The sequence below is a fragment of the Vulpes lagopus genome, chromosome 1 (assembly GCF_018345385.1).
Source record: "Vulpes lagopus strain Blue_001 chromosome 1, ASM1834538v1, whole genome shotgun sequence".
Lineage (NCBI taxonomy): Eukaryota > Metazoa > Chordata > Mammalia > Carnivora > Canidae > Vulpes > Vulpes lagopus.
The window spans coordinates 79,486,063-79,509,398 of record NC_054824.1 but is presented as its reverse complement, the minus strand read 5'-3'; the positions used below and the strand labels follow the sequence as shown (position 1 = coordinate 79,509,398).

At 37.0% G+C, this 23,336-nt stretch overlaps 1 protein-coding gene across 4 annotated transcripts in view; it reads right to left on the bottom strand.

Annotated features, from left to right (window-relative positions):
* GOLGB1 (golgin B1) overlaps positions 1-17,785 on the bottom strand; it is an 85,849-nt gene extending 68,064 nt beyond the window's left edge. For 2 of the 4 annotated variants that reach the window (XM_041774062.1, XM_041721634.1), the window contains exons 1-4: positions 17,640-17,785; positions 2,016-2,110; positions 800-952; positions 437-589 (exon numbers count right to left, since the gene is read on the bottom strand). In XM_041774062.1, the coding sequence (XP_041629996.1) occupies positions 437-589; positions 800-952; positions 2,016-2,108 (399 nt within the window). In that variant the 5' untranslated portion in view covers positions 2,109-2,110; positions 17,640-17,785. Of the gene's footprint in view, positions 1-436; positions 590-799; positions 953-2,015; positions 2,111-17,041; positions 17,203-17,327; positions 17,488-17,639 lie in introns of those variants that run through there. The other 2 variants (XM_041774239.1, XM_041774147.1) reach the window with 2 other exon arrangements.
* Between the last annotated feature and the right edge of the window lie 5,551 nt (positions 17,786-23,336).

The window sequence follows — 23,336 nt, the reverse complement described above, 5'->3', positions numbered from 1 at the left end:
ATTCAGTTACAATGCATGAAACTTTAATCTGCTACAGTGTGGCCATATGAGGACATATTCTTTGTCAAGTCACTGAATTAAAGAATTCAGAACTCATAGAAATTTTCTTACAGACCACGTAGTTTAATCTAACCGAAGATGAAATTCCTCCAAAAGTATGTGCCTCTCCTATATAAATGCTTCATTGTGGTATTTACTCGTCTTGTTGGCCTTTTTTAATTCTCTAAAAGTCTAGGTCACATTTCATTTCTGTATTTTCTGTTGGCCTTTTATTCAGTGTGTGGCCCAGAGCTCAGCTAGACTGCAAGCTCAGTAAGAAAGGATAGCATCTATGGCTGTACTACTTTAGCTTCATAAGTTTTTGTGACTAGTGAAGATCTGCTATAATGGGAGGCTTTTCCACTCAGAAAATGTGTAGTATATCTAGTTACCATACCTTGGAGAGTTGCTCCTCTGAATGAGATTCTGTAGGCAGAACAGTCCCTCCTTGTGCCTTCATTTCTTCTATGTGTTTATTCAAAGAAGTTAATTTGGCCTTAGCATGAAGTTTTAGTTTTTTTATTTTGTTATCAGCAGCTTTTCTTTCTTCCTGTCACAGAACAATGACAATAAATATGTAAATGGTTTTTCACCATGTGTCTAGTATTTAATAAAAGTTATTCTTGGGTACGTATCATCTTACAGTATTAGGGAAATAAGAGTCACTCTCTCCAATAATCTAAGTGAAGAGAAAAATCTAAGTAAATGTTGTGTCTGTCATATCAAATGCTGGCAAGAAAGGAGTAAAAAACCATGGTACCTGTAGAACTTCATCTTTTTGCTGCAATTGAATGTCCTTCTGCCTAATGATTTCTTTCAGCTCTACCACCAACTGCTCAGCATAAGCCAGGCGCTCCAGAACATCCTCTTGTGTTCTATCGTTAAATTCCATGTCAGATTCTTGGGGTAATGCCTAGTATTTAAACAAAAAGTTGCCAATGCACCAGGTTAAAGATATTAGTGTCCAAAAAAGAGTACCTTCAATCCAACTTCATCTTAACTCTTGCCTAACTCACCTCCATACTTAAGAAATCTTTCCAACTCTGATCCAATACTAATGATCATCATAGCCATTAAAATATGTTGAGTATTTTGGAAATGTTAAGTACTTCACAAGCAAAACATTATCTCATTTATGGTATTATCCTAATTCTACCAAAAAGAAAAATAAAGAGAAGCAAAGATGATAAACTATCAAGTGTAAGAACCCAAAGCTTATGGGCAGCCCTGGTGGCGCAGGGGCTTAGCGCTATCTGCAGCCCAGGGTGTGATCCTGGAGACCCTGGATCGAGTCCCACGTCAGGCTCTCTGTATAGTGCCTGCTTCTCCCTCTGCCTGTGTCTCTGCCTCTCTCTCTCTCTCTGCATCTCTATGAATAAATAAATAAATTCTTTAAAAATATATTAAAAAAAAAAGAACCCAAAGCTTAAATTTAAGAGAGCAGTTGAATAAAATTCTCTTAACTATTAGGCAATATTGCTTGTCTTTCAGAAAACTAAAGGACTTCTTTTGATTCCCCATGTGGTTATCAAAAAATATAAACTATAAGAGAAGTGTTAGATAAATTTATAATAGCAAACATATTTTCAGACCTGAAAGGTGCCCCAAGTTCTGCCACTTATTCAAAACTCTGCTAGGGAACAGGATATATACCGGAAGAGAATTTACAACAATCTAGCACTAAGCAAGGCTCAGGGAACAAATAAAAAAAAAAATCTTTCCAATCTCATCCAGGACTTGATTCCCATCACTATGGCTCACAGGCTACAAACTTACAGAAGGATTATTTATAAAGAATCAATATTTTTTCTTAATCCTCTCTTCTACCTACCTAGCAAAATAGAGGCTGCTCAAAACTGTCTATCTTAAATTCTTTCCCCAGAAGAGCATGGAATACACACACACACACACACACACACACACACACACACACACACACACGTATCATCAGTTTCATTCAGAATAGAGCTACTCACAGGGTCTAGGGAAGCCCTCATATTCTCATCAGTGTCATCTCCTGATAATTCATGCAAAACAACATTTGCTAATCCTGACAATCGGCTCAGCATTTCTGCAGAAAAAGAAAACATAAGAATCAGTAAAATGGATATAGGCTTCTCTTGTACTGGTTGGTAACTATATCATCTACAAGTGAAATAAAAACTGTACAGGTGATATATTAGACATAGACTATAGAGGATGATATCTTTAAAAATGCATTTACAGTGTATGTACAGTGTAGTTGCACAGTGCTCTTTTCAGGGCAACTGCACTGCACTTTAATAACCACCATTAATGTTTTCTAAGTCAAATACAGACATAATTGTTTAGTGGCAAATAATGTTTCTTAGTTATTTAATCTCTTTTCTTTCATCATAATTTCATTTACAAACATGAACTTCTAACAGTCCTTCGCTGCCAGAATGTTATTCTCTCCTACTTTGTCAGATAAGCCCATTATGCAGTGCCCCCATGAACCCCATTCTTTCCGGAGGGTTTCCTAAAAAAAATCATGTAGTCTTGCTAGAATTTGAATATAATCTTTGTTCAAATGTATGGCAATAAATTCATATATTAGAAAAGAAGGAAAAGAGATATTTACATTAGCAAACTATGCTGCTTCTGTAGCAAACTAGAAAAAGAAGAACAAATTAAAACAAATATAAGCAGACAAAAAAGATACTAAGAAGAGAAATTAATAAAATTAAAATAGAAAAACAGAGAAAACCAGTAAAACCAAAAGTTGGTTCTTAGAAAATGGGTTCAAATTTAAACAACCTAGAATTTAACATAGATTACTATATGCAGGAGATTATATACGAACCTAAGGGTAATCTTATGTCAAAAATCACTAATAAATATGTAAAGAATAAAGAAAAAGAAATCCAAACATATCACTAAAGAAAATCAGTAAACCATGAAAGAGAAAAAGACAAGGAAGGATCAGAGAAAAGCTCCAAAACAACCACAAAACAAGTAATAAAATGGCAATAAATACATTATCTATCAACAATTAATCTGAATGTAAATGAACTAAACATTACAATCAAAAGACAAAAGGTGACTGAATGGATAAAATAAATAAATAAAATCCATCTATATGCTGCCTACAAGAGACTCATTTCAGACCTAAAGACACATGCAGATTGAAAGTGAGGGAACAAAGAAATATTTATCATGCAAAGAGATGTCAAAAGAAACCTGGAGGGCAGCCTGGGTGGCTCAGCAGTTTAGCACCGCCTTCAGCCCAGGGCCTGATCCTGGAGATCCAGGATGGAGTTCCCACGTTGGGCTCCCTGCATGGAGCCTGCTTCTCCCTCTGCCTGTGTCTCTGCCTCTCTCTCTGTGTGTGTCTCTCATGAATAAATAAATAAATAAAATCTTAAAAAAAAAAAGAAAGAAACCTGGAGTAGCAATAGTTATACCAGACAAGGTGGACTTTAAAACAAAGACTGTAGCAAGACACAATGAATGACACTATAATAAAAGAGAATCCAACAAGAAGATAGAACGATTGCAAATATTTATGCACCCAACCTGGGAGCACCCAAATACATAAAACAGTTAATAATGAACATAAAGGAACTAATCAACAATAATACAATAGCAAGGGCCCTTAACCCCTCACTTGCATGAATGGATAGATCATCAAAACAGAAAATCAACAAAGAAACAATGGCTTTGAATGACACACCAGAATAGTGTGTGTGTAAATGGGTTATGGGCATCAAGGAGGGCACTTGTAGGAGTACTGGGTGTTTTTTTGTTTTTGCTTTTGTTTTTTAGTACTGGGTGTTATATGCAAGTGATGAATCATTAAATTCCACCCCTGAAACTAATACAACACGCTATATTAACTAACCTGAATTTAAATAAAATCTGGAAAGGAAAAAAATCTTGAAAAAGAAAATTAGCCACTTTCTTACACCTTACTCAAAAATAAATTCAAAGTGGATTAGAGACCTAATGTGAGACCTAAAACCATAAAAATCCTTGGTCACAGGCAATAACCTCTTTGACATTGGCCACAGCAACTTTTTTCTAGATATGTCTCCTGAGACAAGGGGAAAAAATTAAAAATAAACTATTGCTTCTGCACAGCAAAAGAAACATCAACAAAATTAAAAGGGAACTTGCAGAATGGGAGAAGGTATCTGTAAATGACATATCCAATAAAAAGTTAGTATCTAGAATCTATAAAGAACTTATCAAATTCAACACCCAGAAAACAAATAATCTGATTAAATAATGGGCAGAAGACATGAACAGACATTTCTCCCAAGAAGACATACAGATGTCCAACAGACATATGAAGAGATGTTCACCATCACTGATCATAAGGGAAATGCAAATCAAAACCACAATGAAATATCACTTGTCAGAATGTTAAAATTAATAACACAAAAAACAACAGGTGTTCCCAAGGATGTGAAGAAAAAGGAAATTTCTTGCACTGTTGGTAGAATGCTAACTGGTGCAGTCACTCTGGAAAAATAGTATGGAGATTCTTCAAAAAGTTAAAAATGGAACTACCCTATGATCTCTGCCTATGTCTCTGCATTTCTCTGTGTGTGTGTGTGTCTCTAATGAATAAATAAATAAATAAAATCTTAAAAAAAAAAAAAACATTAAAAGGATCCATACACCACATCGAGTAGGATTTATTCCTAAGATGCAAGGATGGTTCAATATCCGCAAATCAATAAATGTGATGCACTACATTAACATAATGAAGGATAAATAACACATAATCATCTCAGTAGATGCAGACAAAGCATTTAAAAAATTCAGCATCCTTTCATGATAAAAACTTTCAACCAATTAGGTACAGAAGGAATGTACCTCAATATAATCAAGGCCATATATAACAAACCACAGGTAACATCATACTCAATGACAAAAAGCTAAAAGCTTTTCCTCTAAAATCAGAAATAGGGATGCCCATTCTTACCACTTCTATTCAATATAGGACTAGAAGTCCTAGCCAGATCTTTTCCTACACAAGGAAAAGAAATAAAAGGACTCCAAATCAGAAAGAAGTATAATTGTCTCTGTTTGCAGATAACATCTTACTTATAGGAAACTCTAAAGACTTCACCAAAAATTACTACAACTAGAGGCGCTTGGTGATCCAATCAATTGGGAGTCTGACTCTTGATTTCGGCTCACTTCATGTTCTTGGGGACATGGGATCAAGCCTCAGATCAGGCTCCATGCTCAGCAGGACTCTCCTTCTTGAGTTTCTCTCGCTCTGCCCCTCCCCTTGCTGTGTCTTTTCTCTCTCCCTCTCTCTTTCAAATAAATAAATTTTAAAAAATTATTACAATAAATGAATTCAATAAAGTTGCAGGACCAAAACCAATGTACAAAAATTATTATGTTTCTATATATTAACAACAAACTATTCCCCCAAAGTTAAGAAAATAATCCCACTTATAATAACATTTTAAAAAATAAAATACTTAGGAATAAACTTAACCAATGAGATAAAAGATTTATACACTGAAAATTATAACATTAATGAAAGGAATTCAGAAGACATATAAATGGAAAGATATCCATGCTCACAGACATGAAGAATATTATTAAAAGTCCATTATCACTCAAAACAATCTACAGATTCAATGCAATCCCTATCAAAATTCCAGTGCCTTTTTTTTCCTACAAAAATTAAAAAATTAAAATCATTTAGAACCACAAAAGACCCAGAATGGACAAAGCAATCTTGAGCAAGAACAAAGCTGGAGGCATCACATTTTTTATTTCAAAATATACTACAGCTAGACAGGTGATGGGTATTAAGAAGGGCACTTGTTATGATGAGCACTGGATATTATATGTAAATGATAAATCTGAATTCCCCTCCAGAAACCAATCTACACTGTACGTTAACTACTAAAAATTCAAATTAAAAAAATGTTTTTAATTAAAAAAACTTTTTTTTAAAATACACAAAGTAAATGGGAAAATATATGCCATAAAGCTATGGTAACCAAAACATTAAGATATTTGTATAAAATAGACCAAGGTAACAGTAATAAATAGCCCAGAAATAAATTATACATTTACAGCAACTGATCTTCAAAAAAGCTGCGAAGAATACACAATGAGGAAAGGATAGTCCCTTTAATAAACGGTGCTGAGAAAATTGGTATCCACATGCAGAAGAATGAAACTGGACCCTTATCTCACAGCACATAAGAAAATCAACTCAAACTGTATTAAAGGCTTAAATGCAAGACTTAAAACTGCAAAACCAATAGAAGAAAGCATAGGGAAAAAGCTTCTTGACATTGGTCTTGACAATAATTTCTTGGATATAACCTCAAAAGCACACATAACAAAAGCAAAAACAGACAAATGAAATTGCATCAAACTCAAAAGCCACATACCAAATGAAACAATGGAATAGAGATAACCTACAGAATGGGAGAAAATATTTGTAAACCATACATCGGATAAATGATTAATATGCAAAATAGATGAGAAACTCAATTCAACAGTAAGAAAATCTGATTTTATTTTTTTAAGATTTTATTTATTTGAGACAGAGAAAGAGAGAACATGAGTGGAGGGAGGGGAGCAAAAGAAGAGGAAGAGTGAGAAGCAGACTCCCCACTGAGCAGGGAGCCTAACATGGGGCTCAATACCAGGACCCTAGGATCACAACCTTAGCCAAAGGCAGACCCTTAACCAACTGAGCCACCCAGGTGCCCTGAAAACGATTTTAAAATGGGCAAGGGAAAAAAAAAAAAAATGGGCAAGGGAACCAGACAGACATTTCTCCAAAGAACATATACAAATAGCTACAAGGTATATGAAGAAATGTTCAACGCCAAAAATCATCAGGAAAATACAAATCAAAAGCACAATATCACATCATTATCTGTTAGAATGGCTACAATCAAATGAACAAAAGGTAACAAGTGTTGGCCAGGAAAGTAGACAAAAAGAAACCCTTGTACACTGTTGGTGGGAATATAAATTGATATAGCTATTAGAGAAAACAATCTGGAGGTTCCTTCAAAAATTTAAAAGTAGAATTATCCATGTGATCCAACAATCCCACTTTTGGGTATATGTCCAAAGAAAATCAAAGCAGTATCTTAAAGAGATATTTGCAATCCCATCCTCATTGCAGCATTACTCACAATAGCTAAAATACAGAATCACCTAAATGTCCATTGATAGATAAACAAATAAATAAAATGTGTCATATATACATACATAATGGAATATCATTCAACCCCCCCCCCCAAAAAAATGAACTCCTGTCATTTATGAGAACATGGATGAAGTCTAATGCTAAGTGAAATAAAGCCAGATATAGAAAGACAAATACTGCATGATCTCACTTAAGCTGGAATCTAAAAAAGTCAAACTTGGAGACGCAGACAGTAAAATGGTGGTTGCCTGGGAAAAGTGGATAAGGGAAATAAAGAGAGGTTTGTCAAAGGATACAAACTTTCAGTTATGCAGGATAAATAAATTCTGGAGGCCTAATGTATAACATGGTGACTACAGTTATTAGTGTTGTAATATGTCTGAAATTTGTTAATAGAGTACATCTTAAATGTTCCTACCACATACACAAAAGGGCGATTATGTGAGGTGATAGGTATTTTCCATTTTTTAATTAGCTTGAGATAAAGCTCAAAAATAATAATGACCTCAATAAAGCTCAAAAATAATGACAATAAAAAAAATAATGACAATATCCACTTCCAATATAAACGTATTCGTAACAAAAATAGCTATCTATAAATTGCTAAATTTTTATACACCATTTAACAGCACAGTAGAGCACAACAGTAAGTATATGATGGAGATATGTATCATATTTACTTGCAAACTTTGCTGAATGCAGGCATATTTTCTTTGATTTGAAAGAAAACAAATACCTCTGTTCACCTCCCCCCCCAGTAGAAAAACCCAGAAATGAAGGGGAAATTCAAGAAATAACTGAAAAGTTTTAAAAATCATTTTGGAAATGAAGATGAAACTAAAAAATTTAAAAAATAGGAAAATGAACAGTCATAACAAATCACACATAAGGAAAAAAAACAAAGTAAATATAATTTTACAAATCAAAAGGAAATCATCCATAAGCTAAGCATGCAACTACCTTATGACCCAGCAATTTTACTTCAGAGAAAAGAAGTCTTAAATTCACACAATAACCTATACATAAATGCTCACAGTAGCTTTGGTTGTAAGAACCCAAAACTGTAATTAGCATAGAAGTCCTTTCAACAAGAAAATGGTTAAACAAACTATGGTAACAAATATACCACAGAATACTACATAGCAAAAGCAAGCAATAAAAAAGAAATCAGAAAAAAAAAAATCAGGAGAAAGTGATAAAGATTGATGATGAGCAATGTGGACAGTCAAATTCCCTGAAGAAGAAAAGCAAAGTTATAGGAAAAAAAAAAAACAAAAAACAAAAAACCCACACACAAATAAAGCATAATTGGAGAACACTTAACTAAAATTTTAAATTTCTGAAGTTTGAAGCTACATATTGAAAAAGGCTGCTATGTAACAGAGAATATCAACCCAGAAAAACCAACAAGACATTCCAGTAAAATTAATGGACTTAAAAATTATCCATTAAGATTTAGGCCAAAAGATCATGTCACGTAAATTTTTAAAAAAGGAAATAAGACTACCCTCAGACTTTTCAACTACAATATTTTTGCCAGAAAAAAACTGGAGTTACAGATTTGAAATATTCAAGGAAAGAAAATGTGAGTCAAGGATTTTATTTTCAGCAAAAATGACCTTCAGATATAAAAACCACAGAAAACATGCAAGAAAATTCATGCAAAATTTTCCCATGAGCCTTTCCTAAGGCATCTATTAAAGAGAAAGCTTGAGACAATTAAAATGACTAAAGAACCATCATCATAAAAACTGGTGGTAAGCACTAAATATATAGTTACTTGTAGAGCTAAGACTGGGACAGAGAGAACATAATACTTAATAATTACATACTCTGATCATATATGGGACTACCATAAAGAAAAATGGAAGATGTAAATAACATATGCAAAAAAAACTTTTTAGAACTGTTTTTCAATAACCAAAATCACTGGTGGTTGTATCAGTATTGTTATTCATCACAATTGTGTACGTGTCACGTGGAATTAAAGTAAATGAGCTGTATGGAACCAGAAAAGACCCTGGACAGCCGGAGGAAAGTTGAAAAAGAAAACTAAAACTGGTGGCATCACAATTCTGGACTTCAAGCTCTATTACAAAGCAGTAATCACCAAGACACTATGGTACTGTTACAAAAAAGACACAAAGATCAATGGAACAGAATAGAGAACCCAGAAATGGATCCTCAGCTCTATGGTCAACTTATCTTTGACAAAGCCGAAAAGAATACGCAATGGGAAAAAGAGAGTCTCTTCAACAAATGATGTTGAGAAAACTGGACAGCCACATGCAAAAGAATGAAAATGGACCATTTGATCACACCATATACAAAAAGGTTCAAAATGGATAAAAGACCTGTGAGACAGGAATCCATCAAAATCCTACAGAACACATGCAGCAATCTCTGTGATTTCAGCCGCAGTAACTTCTTACTAACCACAACCCCCAAAGCAAGGGACACGAAGGCAAAAATGAATTATTGGGACTTCATCAAGATAAAAAGCTTTTGCACAGCAAAGGAAACAGTGGACAAAACCAAAAGACAACCTACAGAATGAGAGAAAATTATTTGCAAATGACGTATCAGATAGAGGGCTAGTATCCAAAATCTATAAAGAACTTATCAAACTCAACACCCAAAGAAGAAATAATCCAATCAAGAAATGGGCAGAAGATACGAACAGACATTTCTCCAAAGAAGACATACAATGGCCAACAGACACATGAAAAAATGCTTAACATCACTTTGTATCTGGGAAATACAAATCAAAACCACAATGAAATAAATACCACTCAGAATGGTGAAAATTAACAAGTCAGGAAACGACAGGTGTTGGCGAGGACATAGAGAAAGGGGAACCCTTGTACACTGTTGGTGGGCATGCAAGCTGGTACAGCCATTCTGGAAAACAGTATGGAGGTGTCTCAAAAAGTTGAAAATAGAGCTACCGTATGACCCAGCAATTGCACTACTGAGTATTTACCCCACAGATACAACTATAGTGATCCGAAGGGGCAACTGCACCCCAGTGTTATAGCAGCAATGCCAACAATACCCAAACTATAGAAAGAGCCCAGATGTCCATCAACAGATGAATGGATAAAGAAGATACACACACACACACACACACACACACACACTGGAATACTACTCAGCCATCAAAAAAATGAAATCTTGCCATTTGCAATGATGTGGATAGAACTAGGGAATATTATGCTAAGTGAAATAAGTCAATCAGAGAAAGACAGCTTTCATATGATCTCATTCATATGTGGAATTTAAGAAACAAAACAAAGGATCATAGGGGAAGAGAGGAAAAATAAAACAAGATGAAATCAGAGAGGGAGACAAACCATAAGAGACTCTTAATCATAGGAAACAACTAAGAGTTGGTGGGGGGGGGCGGAGTGGAGGGATGAGGTAACTGGGTGATAGACATTAAGGAGGCACGTTATGCAATGGGTATAAGACTGATGAAACACTGACCTCTACCTGTGAAACTAATAATACATTATGTTAATTAATTGAATTTAAATACAATTTTAAAACTTTAAAATAAATTTAATGAAATTCTAAAAAGATTTTTGTTGATTATTCTCTATGTTATATAATTGATTTCCTCTAGAATATGCATTAGATGAAAAAAAGAACATGTATTAAAAGTATTACACTTAGGGATCCCTGAGTGGCGAAGCGGTTTAGCGCCTGCCTTTGGCCCAGGGCGCGATCCTGGAGACCTGGGATCGAATCCCACGTCAGGCTCCCGGTGCATGGAGCCTGCTTCTCCCTCTGCCTATGTCTCTGCCTCTCTCTCTCTCTCTCTCTCTCGATCTCTGTGTATGACTATCATAAATAAATAAAAATTTAAAAAAAATCACTACTGTTAAAAAAAAAGTATTATACTTAATATGTATCAAATATATACTGATTGCCTAATAAACTTTTACTCAGACTAGGAACAACAGCAAAAAAATATGATAATACAAAAATAAAGTAAGCAATTAACAGGCATAGTAATTCTATCAGATTTTCAGTATAAAAAAAGGAAATACAGGTATAAAACAAGAAATTAAGAACCTCAAGATAAAACCTGACCTTGAATTTGAATTGAAAGTATCAGTATGAACTTACAAGGTATTTTACCTTAGTACATCCATTTTCTTAGCTCTGTCCACTGAAAAGGCTTAAAAATAATGACAAACTGAAAAGCAGTGAACATCTCTAATGCTATACTGAGGTATTTCAATACTATTTCTCATTAAAAAAATTTTTTTAAATAACAGAGCTTCTTAGAGAAATGGCTAATTCCAGTTCTGAAGTAGGAAATGTACAAAAGAAGCCTGAAACATCTTGTCATACAAAATAACAAAGAAGATATCAAAGATTAACTAGTCAAGAGACCTGGGAGCCAAATTGAGGAGGTTCTCTGGACCAAAGGATCAAGTGAGTTTCCAAGAAGAATATGAATTGCAATGTATTGAAACCAAAAAAAAAATATTTAAATTCCAAGTTCATAATATTAAACTAGTCATCATCTAAGTATCTTGAAAACTAGCCAAGTCAAGGATTTATCTGGTCTTTTCTATTTGAACTTTATCATTCAGGAACCAAATAGTAGATATGGGGATCCATCTCTTCATAAATTATTCAGCTAATAAATGAAAACAAGATGGTAGACTTGGAATATTTAGTCTACTATTTTGCATCTCCTTGTGAAATCATGGATGTAGACACTAAGTATCAACAGCTGATAACAACAAAAAGAACAAACCCAGACATTATGAATCCTCTGATGAAAGAATATAACACCACCTATAATCTTGGCAGAGATCAAACCTCAGTGTGAGGAAGTCTCTGAATCCAGCTGCCAATTTTCAGGAAATGCAAAGGACACAGGAATATGCCGAATTGCCCCATGATAGTAAAATTCTGAGAGTGTCAAAAAGTCTAGGGTCTTCCACAGAAATTGAAAGGAAAAGACTTAAGAGATACCAAGCTTAAAAACGGGAGGTGGGAGAGGATAAGATTCATATTGGGTGATAAAACCAGAGAGAAACCACAGGGAAGTGATAACAATGAAAAGAAGGAAAGCAGGTGGAGGAATTTCTCAGATGACTAACTAACAAAGGCAGATTTCTTGACCTCATGGTTACTGTAAGAATGCTCACCTCCTAACAATTCATTAAACTATATATTTTTGGTGTGCTTTTTTGTACTTGAGTTTTCTTTTACACTAAAAAGGTTTTTTTAAAAATCAATTACTAGCTAGAGGGAGTTACTGGACTTAACTCTTGGATTGATCACATACCATGACCTATAAATATCTTAATCACTGGCCATTTTCCACGATTTTCACTTCAGATTCTCCAACCAACCTCCAACCCTCCTCTATCATAGCCCTGCTGTTTGCACCCACACTTTCTGCTCTAAGTTTGGATCCTAGTAGCTACTGCTACTATCTTTAGGGCTAAACAGAAAAGTACTGGGATTTCAGACATTCTGGCAATGTTCTCAATCATTTTAAAACCACAGACCCTTTAGAGAAATGTAAAACTATCATGTGTAGGCAAACATATGCACAAATGTACATAACCAAGGTGGTATGTCCTAAATAAAATCTTTTGTATATCACCATTAGCCAAGAATATTGTAATGGTTATGTAATGTCTATTGGGAAAGTATTTTTTTCATTTTCCAAATATACAATTAAAATCCTGGATGTCTTCTCAAACTAAGACTCCATCTTCCTCTCTCCCCACCACTGGAATCCAACACTACCATGCATGAGATTCTGATTCATCGTCCCTAGGAAGGTATGTCTCCACCAGCATCCTACTGAAAATTACAGCACATGAAGGACACATACAAATGAACATAGGACAATGATAATATTAATGGTAACAATTATTGAGCAATATGCACCACTTTATATACATTTTTCTATAATCCTCACAAAATCTGCAAGATCAATATTACCATCATCACCATTTTAAGATAAGGAAAACAGACACTCAGAGCAATTAATACATTTCAAAGTCTGTCCACTAAATGAGCATTACGCAGTAAGATAAAAAGCTCCTCAAATGAAAAGTCGGTTACTTTTCTCACACAACTGTTTAAAAATAAGTATATTTGAAAAAAAGAAAAAAGATTCGTATTCAGGATGTACCATTTCAGGTAAAAGTAAAGGAGTTTCTCATAGATTGATTCAATAATCCAAGAGGTCCATGAGAGAGTAAGTACTATAGTGGAAAGAACAGCAAATCAGGAACCAGAAACTGAGATTTCAGTTCTGGCTCCCAAAAAAGAGGCTGTACTCTGCTAAGTTAATTTACAGTTTCCTCATCTTCAAATGAAGAAGGGTGACAAGAAGCACTCTAATGACCAGTATTATGACTCCATGATTCAAGAGTGATTTGTATAGCTATTGACATAAAAGGAATAATATGGAAATGTAATTGGAAAGGGCATCTCAGGCACATTTAAGTGCTTTAGGTAGTTCAAAAGTTGAGAACTTGAGAGCAAAAGAGACACTAAGTAGTCATGCTTAAGCTAAATGAAAAAGGATGGATATCCCTGTCGAGGCTCACTGTAGGACAGAAATGGGCAAATGTATATATAAAAATTAATAAAGGGAAAAATACTTATGTTCACAGTAATATATTCATGTCAGAAATATATGTAACTCTTGGACAAAATGCTCTTACTACTGTTTCATAAAGCACCAGAATCATGAGTAGCAACTTGGAAAAAGAAAAAAATAAAAGGTTCCGTGCCAAGGCCTTCAATAAAACACTTAGGCAAATAAAACAATCTTCCAAAGTCAATGCTGGCTCCACCTTCCACAAACGCTGCCACAGGATCTCGACATTAGTATGTTGAGGTGGCACCTGGAATTTTAGAAGTATTATTTTCTCATAGTCTTCACTGCTTGCTATAAATAATTATCCTGAAAATACCTACTTGGCATGAAGCATAATGCTGGGAGACACAAAAATGTAAAAAGAAAAAAAAGCATGTCCCTAGCAACAGAGAATTTAGTACAAAGGAAATAACTGAAGACACTGAAGATAGTGCATGCCTAGGTGCACATCTGTTTGCTTTGCGATTTAAATCACATCTTCCCACAAAAACAACACAGAAAATGGTGAGCACTCCAAGCCACTCCTCAAATTTATTTAATGTATACTTGGTTGAGCCTCAGTAGTTTTAATTCTCAATCAGTTTAAAAACGGAGCTGAGAGAGAATGGTACTATATAGTGGGAAAAAGCATAACCAATATTATGACATATTCTATAATTATGAAATTAAAAGCTAATTTTCATGACAAAAACTATTTTCATTAAAAAATTTAGAAGTAAATGGTAGCTATAATTTATATAAGCACCACTATACACTAAGTTCTGTTTCAACAGCTTTGCATATAAAAACTTAATCTATCCTCATTACTTTTTTTATTATTAAAACAACCCCAACAAGGAGGCACTATCAATATCCTCAGTTTTAGGATGAGTAAACTGAAGCATAAGGGAGATCCTATAATTTGACTAGTCACAGAGCTCCATAAAGCTTCTTGGCCAGTGGAGATATACAAAAAAGATAATCTATTTTTCTCAGTAACCTCATCACATTCTTCATCGGGGCGGAAAGCAGAGCTGGGGTCATGAGAGCACTCATATACTTATACATACTTACAGTTCTAGAAGTACTCTTTTTTGACTACAGAAACTGAAATAAAATGATTCAGGGTGATATGGCCCAAGAATCCCACATTTATACAACAGACAGGTTCGCACAAGGACACAAGGATATAAGTACATGGATGTACAGCAGTGGTTGTGACGGTCAATAACTGAATACAATCCAATGTCCACCAATAGGGGACACACTAAATACATTTTAATGTTTCTATGAGGTAGTTTAATACTTATGGATAGAGAAAAAATATCTTATAGTATTAAGAGAGAAAAGAAAAGTAGAGAATGGTTAAGTGTATCATGATTCCACTTGAGAGAGAGAAAAAGGAAGAGGATATATAAGTGCTTGAGTATCATCAGAAAGTTTCTTACAAAGAAATAAATTCTCTACAGTGCTTTCTTTACTTCTGGGAAGTGGGAAATGGGGGAAAAAAGGAGAAAGATATATTTTTTTATATTATATACTTTTGTATTGAATTTCATTTTACCAAACGTACATATTGCTGATTTTTACGTGGCTTAATTAAAAGTATAGCATTACTGAGCCTAACCTTTTATATACTGGTTCCTAACAACAGACTGGCATATAATGATCAGAGGTGCGATGCATTCCAAATAATTTGTTCTTAATATTTAACCAAGAGAAGTTTATGAATGGTTTATTATTTTTATGAGTAAAATCAATATCCCTTTAACTAATCCATTAATGCAAAAAGGGGAAAGGGAGGGGGCCTCTAAGAGTCAAGCAGAAAGGGGGAAAAAATTATCTCCTAAAGATGATTTTTAGGAGGTTCTATCCCAGAAGAACCTCAAAAAAAAAAAAAAAAAAAAAAAGTTCACCCATCCAGCCTGAAGGTCCTTAGAAATGTAAACAGCCTTCTTGTAAATTAAGTAAACGACTTTATGTGGTCCCCAAATTGGGTTGGGAGTGTTTAGAGTGTAGGCAGGAATTTTTTTTCACCTTTTCTTTTTTTTCATCTTTTTAAATACGATCTTGTAGGGCAGCCCGGGCGGCTTAGCGGTTTAGTGCCGCCTTCGGCCCAGGGCATGATCCTGGAGATTCCAGTTCGAGTCCCACGTCGGACTCCCTGCCTGGAGCCTGCTTCTCCCTCTGCCTGTGTCTCTGCCTGTCTCTCTCTCTCTCTCTCTCTCTGTGTGTCCCTCATGAATAAATAAATAAAATCATAAAAAATATGATCTTGTATATAACATATTTACTGTGCTATGTACACCGTTATCCATAACTAAATATATTTGGGATATGCTTGTTCAAAAATGTTTTACTAATAGCTTTTGCAAAAAAAAAAAAAAAAAGTTTGGGAACTACAGATGTGGTCAAATGTCATGCAGGGAAGACAGGTGCATTAGTTGGATGTCCATCCCCCAATCATAAGGGATGAAAATGGAAAAGCCGTGAAACGACCGGTGTATAAGATTTGCAACTTTTTAGGTCTCCAACTTTTTCCTGTGTCTATTCCACGACCAAAGCTTGCCATTTCCAACTTAACCTGGGTCTGACTATTCATAGTCATTCTGAACCGCATAGATTTAGTTTCTTTTATGTTTCTGGAAAGGCCTTCTTGGGCCTTTCTCTGAGGAGTTCTCCACTGCCATCTCGCAAAGAACTGTAAGGCTCTTTTATTTTTTTTAACCTTTTTTAAAAAAAAAAAAAGATTTTATCTATTTGTTCATGAGAGAGAGAGAGAGAGAGAAAGAGAGAGAGACAGGCGGAGGGAGAAGCAGGCTCCATGCAGGGAGCCCGACAGGGGGACTCGATCCCAGGACCCCGGGGTCACGCCCTGGGCCGAAGGCAGATGCTCAGCCGCTGAGCCACCCGGGCTGCCCTCTAAGATTCTTCAAAAGCTCAGAAAGCTTCCAACTACCGCCACAGGCCCAAGGACTTGCCCCAGTGACTCTAGATATCCCTGCCCCTCACCTAACCCGTCCTGTCACCACAGACCAACTGGAACTCCTTAAATAAGTCAGACAACTACATTCCTCTTTGGTCAGGGGTCTCAGCCTCCCGTCTCCCCGACAGCCCTCCCCTTCAGCAGAGGGGCATCCTCCACACCACCAAATCCAGTTCTCTTTCTTCCAGAACTTTCTTCGGGATTTCCTTTCTTCTAACGGCCCGCCCACCTCTGATTCCTGGGAGGGTCGTGCGGATGGCACCGCCGAGCTCGTTCCTGTCTCCGAATCTCGCCAGCACGTCCTTACGCAGGATCGTCTGACAGGCCCCCTCTGGTGTTCTATCCGTCGTCACCGCTTTCTGTCATCTCCGCCTTCCAGAGCTCGGACTCCTTTGGGTCCCGCCTCCCTTTCCGGAAACTAAGTTTGTTTAGGGCCCGAGCGCCGCGGCGGGGGGGGGGGGGGGCGGGGGCGGGAGGGGCGGGCAGGTTCTCCCCGACGTCAGCCAGCTGCGTACCCGCGGCGGCCTCAGCGAGGCCAAACTGACAGGACTGACCAGACAGACGTCCCCGTCGCTCCCGGAGAAGAAACGTCCTGGGCAAGGGGCGGGCCGCGCGGGGAGAGCCCACGAAGCCCTGCGACGGGGCCCGCTTGCTTGTGAGCAGCCAGAACGAGGCCTGGTGGGTTGAAGGGAGGCGTGTGTAGGGCCGGATCCCGGACGGAATCGGGAAGAGGAGCGGGCAGGGAGGGGGCCCGAGAGTGGCCGCTTCGGTGGCGGCCCCCGCGGACGGGGGTGACCGTTAAAGGACTCAAGGAAGGGAGGACTCACCTGGGAGAGCGTGCGGCCGGAGGCACCGGGGGCCCCCTCCCAAACGCGAGCCACGTCAGCTCGGGAATCCCGTGCGCGGCACCTACCGCCGCCGCGCCCCGTCAGGGGGATTCAACCACTCGCAGTCGGGACGGAAGACGGGATTAGGCCCGCGACCAATCAGGGCTATCGGCACGGCGTTACCACGGAGACCAGGCACGCCTTGTTTGTAACTAACCATCAACGATGACGGAAGCCAATCAGCGCCCGGAAATTCTCGGCTTCCTCAAAGAAAGAGCCAATCAATGGCCTCTAAACAGCGGCGGAGGGGCAGCGCAGACGCGAGCGAGTGCCCCGGAAGAAGATCTGCGGAGTAACCGGAAATGCCTGGAGGGCGTGCGTGCGTGCAGCGGCGGGAGTCAGGTGTTAAGCCGTGGGAAGGGGAAGCGGCTGGGCGGCCGGGGGGTGCGGGGCTCCGGTCTCCCTGCAGTGTGGACGGTCTCTGAGCCGGGTTACGGCGGCCTTGGACTTTAGTGGAGCCCCCGTACTGCGGGCACCAGGTGTTACAGGATTGTTTGGATGAGCTGTTGCAGAAGGGAGTGGGGGTAGGGGGCTTGCTCTTAGAATCAGCGAGAAAGGAAGTCGTCTAATGCGATCCTTCCATTTTTACTATGAAAAATGAGAACCGGGTTAACAAATTTTTTTTAAATTTATTTTTCATGAGAGACAGAGAGAGAGAGAGAGGCAGAGACACAGGCAGAGGGAGAAGCAGGCTCCATGCAGGGAGCCCGACGGGGGACTTGACCCCGGGTCTCCAGGGTCACGCCCTGGGCCTAAGGCAGGCGCTAAACCGCTGAGCCACCCGGGATGCCCACTTTGCCATCTTTTGAATCTTTGTTTTCTCCCCACTAAATTATTACGTCCAAAGGACAGGAATTTTAATCTTTTGGTTTCAGCTGTATTTACAGGTCCAAGAATAGTACGCGGTAGGCCACTCAGTATCTCTAGGAAGTACATACGATTATCACCATTTTATACTGGATAGAATAAGGTTTGAAAAGATTAAAGAATTTGCACAAATTCACATAATGAGGGGCAGAGCCAGGATTTGAAGTAACTATCAAGGGGTGTCTGGGTGGCTCAGGGGTTTAGCGCCTGCCTTCCACCCAGGGTGTGATCCTGGAGGCCCCAGATCGAGTCCACATCCACATCCGGCTCCCTGCATGGAGCCTGCTTCTCCCTCTGCCTCTCTCTCTCATGAATAAATAATTAAAATAAAATAAAAATGAAGTAACTATCAAATGCCAAAGCTGCAGTACTACATCAGTACATCATATTCTCACATTGCTGACTACCAGTACCCAGCAAAACCTGGATCAGTGCAACCACCAGTCTTCACTCGTGCCTTCAAAGTGCAGCATGTTGCAGGAGAAAATTTAACATATTTGACATACTCAGTTTCCAACTTCATCCTCAGCATACTCCAAATCTTTTGTGTGTACTCAGCTTTCTCCCCCATTTCCCACAACAGTTATTCAAACTTGGGACGGCCTAGGTGGCTCAGTGGTTGAGTGCCTGCCTTTGGCCCAGGGCATGATCCTGGGGTCCTAGGATCAAGTCCCACATCAGGCTCCCTGTGTGGAGCCTTCTCCTCCCTCTGCCTATGTCTCTGCCTCTCTCTCTCTCTGTGTCTCTCATGAATAAATAAATCTTTAAAAAAAAATAAAACAGTTATTCAAACCTTTAACACCCTCCTCATATTCGGAGCAGATAGATGAACTTCTGTCTCAGAGAAAATCAAAACCGTCTGCTTGGGGTCCTATTGAAAGTTACTCCCTTACACAAACATTGTCTTTCTCCATACTTCATTGTTTCCACATTCAGCCTTAGAACAAATCTAGTTTTAACATAATGAAATCTTAGAGGAAAAGAGATTAGAAAATTGTCTGTATCGTAAGTAGATCTTAGGGCCTTGCATTTCATTCTTGGGTCAGTACAGACTGGTCATTCAGTGAGAACTACAGTGAACACTAGGCAAATGAAGGTATAATACTGGGTGGAGGTTAAAGAGCTAAATAGGTTTTTTTAAAAGGGCACTGAAAGACTGGAAATAATTTAGAATGCAATTTAATGGAAGCAGTTTAGGCCCTGAGAGAGTATTCAAGAAAATAAAAGATAATTAGGAGTTGACCCATCAGATAAGAGGGAAAAGAGCAGTGGAGGCAAATGGAGCAGCATATGCATGGACTAGGGAATGACATGAATAATTTGAACCGGTGGACAAGAAGTGGATCATGAAGTAGTGTGGGATTTTTGTTGTTGTTGTTGAAGGGGTTTGGATATTCTGAACACTAGAAGCTGCAGAAATCCCAGATGCCTACCATCATTCAGTTAGTTATCCCTTATGGAGTGACCATTCCTCAATTAAAAGTGCAGTGAAAACAAGTTGGGAGATGGAAATATCACATCCTCTCTGATTTACTGTTGCCCAATTCCCTCTTGGTCTTCTTTTTTCCAATTCTTTCCTCCTCTTTCTCACCTTCCCTTATGCCAAATACAAACTTATCCCAAAACTTTCATACAGCCTCATTTATTAATGTATTCTCCAAACTGAGGGTAATATCTTCAACAGAGTACATGTTCAATAAATAATTGTTAAATGAACAAATGTTTAAATTCATAAGAATTTGATGTATGACTATACAAATAAATGTTAAAATCTGAGAGATAAAAACAATTTATTGAGAAATATAATAAACTTTAGGATATATAAATATATACACAAAAATATAAAATATAAAATCAATTACATCAATCAATGCAGAAAAAATTTGACGAAATTCAACAGCCATTCATACAAAAAAAAAAAAAGCCTCAGAAAACTAGGTATAGAAAGGAACTGACTCATCTTGATAAAAAAAAAACATTACAAAACCCACAGCTAACATCATTCTTACAGGTTAAAAATTTTTTTTTCTTTATTTTTCCCCTTAAGATTGGGAACAAGGCAAGGGGGTCTTCTCTCACCACTCCTATTCAACATTTTACTGTAATTCCTCTCTACTATAAGACAAGATATACAGATTAGGAAGATATAACTGTCTATTTGCAGAACATGAGTATACATATAGAAAAATCTCTAATAAACTACAAAACAAAAAATATAAAGCAACAACAAGAAAAAAATCCACACCTGGAACTAATAATTACAGTAAGGTTGTAGGATAAAGGGTTAATGTACAAAAATCTGTTGCTTTTGTGTATGCTAGCAATCAACAATTGGAATTTGAAATAAAAAACAATGGTATTTAGCACTGAAAGAAGGAAAGACTTAGGCATAAATCAAATAAAACATGTACAGGATCTATATGAGAGAAGCCCTAAAACTGATGAAAGAAATAAAACACCTAAATAAATAGAAACATTTCATGTTCATGGATAAGAAAAGTAAAATTGATCTATAGATTCAACATCCAAATTGAAATCCCAGCAAGTTATTTTGTGACTATAAAAAAAAAAAATCCCACAACTAATTCTAAGGTTTATAGGGGAAGAAAAATCTGGAGTAAACAACACAATACAGAATAAAGGAGAAGAAGTTGAAGGAGATGTGGGGGTAGAAAGAGGAAGACAAAACTGGAGGACTGACTCTAGCTGACTTCAAGACCTACTATAAAGCTATAGTAATCAAGACAGTGATAATGGAGAAAGAAGAGATCAACAGAATAGAGAGCCCCTAAATAGACCCACACAAATACAGCAACTGAGTTCTGATGAAGGAGCAAAAGCAATTCAATGGAGAAGTATCTTTTCAGCAAATGGGGCTGGAACAAATTAGATACCCATATGCCAAAAAAAGGATATAGACACAGACACCTTTCACAAAAATTAACCCAAATGGATCACAGACCTAAATGTAAAATGCAAAGCTGTAAAAAGTTTAGAATATAAGAGAAAATCTAGATGACCTTGGATTTGGCAATGACTTTTTAGATACAACACCAAAAGCATGGTCCATGGGAACCTGGACTGGGGTAGGGAGTGGTGACCTGATAAGTTAGACTGATTAAAATGAAAATCTTTTGGAAAACTGGGCTAAGAGAATGAAAAGACAAACCACATACTGGGAGAAAATACTTGCAGAACACATACCTGATAAAGGACTAGTATTCAAAATATACAAAGAACTAGTAAAATTCAACAATAAGAAAACAACCCAATTAAAAAGTAGGCAAAACTTCTAAACAGACACCTCACCAAAGAAGATATACAGATGGAAAATATGCATATAAAAAGATGCTGAATATCATACATCACTAGGAAACTACAAATTAAAATGGCAATGAGATCACCACATCCTTACTAGAAAGGCAAAAATTCAAAACACTGGCAATGTCAAATGCTGACAAGGATCACTGCTGGTGGGAATGCAAAATGGCACAGCCACTTTGGAAAACAACTTGGCAGTTTCTTATAAAGCTAAACATAGACTTACCATACTATCCAGCAAACATGCTTCTAGATATTTACTCATATTTGGTGAAAACTTACATCTACACAAAAACTTTCACGTAAATGTTTATAGAAGCTTTATTTATAATTTCCAAAACCTAGAAATAACTAGGATATTCTTCAATAGGTGAGTGGATAAACTATGGTACATCCATACAATGCCATATCATTCTGTGATAAGCAGAAATGAGCATTTAAGCCACAAAAAAGACATGAGGAAACTTAAATGTGTATTACTAAATGAGAGAAGCCAGTCTAAAACAGCTATATACTGGATGATCCGACAATACGACAATCTAAAAAGGCAACACTAGAGATAGTAAAAAGATCAGTGGTTGGCCAAGGGTTTAGGGGGACAGGAAGGAATTAACAGGTGGAGCACAGGGGGATTTTTTTTAAGGCAGTGAAAATATTCTGTTTGATACCATAATGGTGGATACATGACATTAATTTTCAAAACCTGTAGAATTATATAACACAAAGAGTTAACTTTAATGTAAACTATGTACTGTAGTTAATAATGTATTGGTATTTGTTCATCAATTGCAATAAAGGTACCACACTAAGGCAAGATGTTAATAAAAGGAGAAATTACTGGGTGATGAGAAGATGGGGGGGGCAAGTATGTGAAACTATATCTGCTCAATTTTTTTATACATCTAAAATTACTAAAAAAATAAGGAGGGTGTGTGTGAAATTTGACTTTAAAAAATAGAAAAAAACTGACAGGCCATTACCATAGAGAAAAAATTGAGAAGTTGTTCATTTTTCTTGAAATAAGTATACTTTTCAGCCCAGATAGTTTTACAGGGAAATGCTTTTGGGATTTTCAATGAACAGATACTTCCTACACTAGATAATCTACATAGATTGTAGAAATGGGATGCTTCCTAGCTAATTTTTTAAAACTAGCATAATTCATACAAATACAGTGTATATATGTATATATATATATATATATATATATACACATATATATGGAATATATATTGGAATGTTACTCAACTTTAAAAAAGAATGTGATCTTGCCATTTGTGACAACATGGATGGACCTAAAGGGTATCATGATAAGTGAAATAAATCAGAGAAAAATAAATACCATATGCATTCACTTGTATATGGAATCTAAAAAACAAAACAAATGAATAAACAGAAAGCAGAAACAGACCCAACAATACAGAGAACAAAATGGATGAAAGGGAGTAG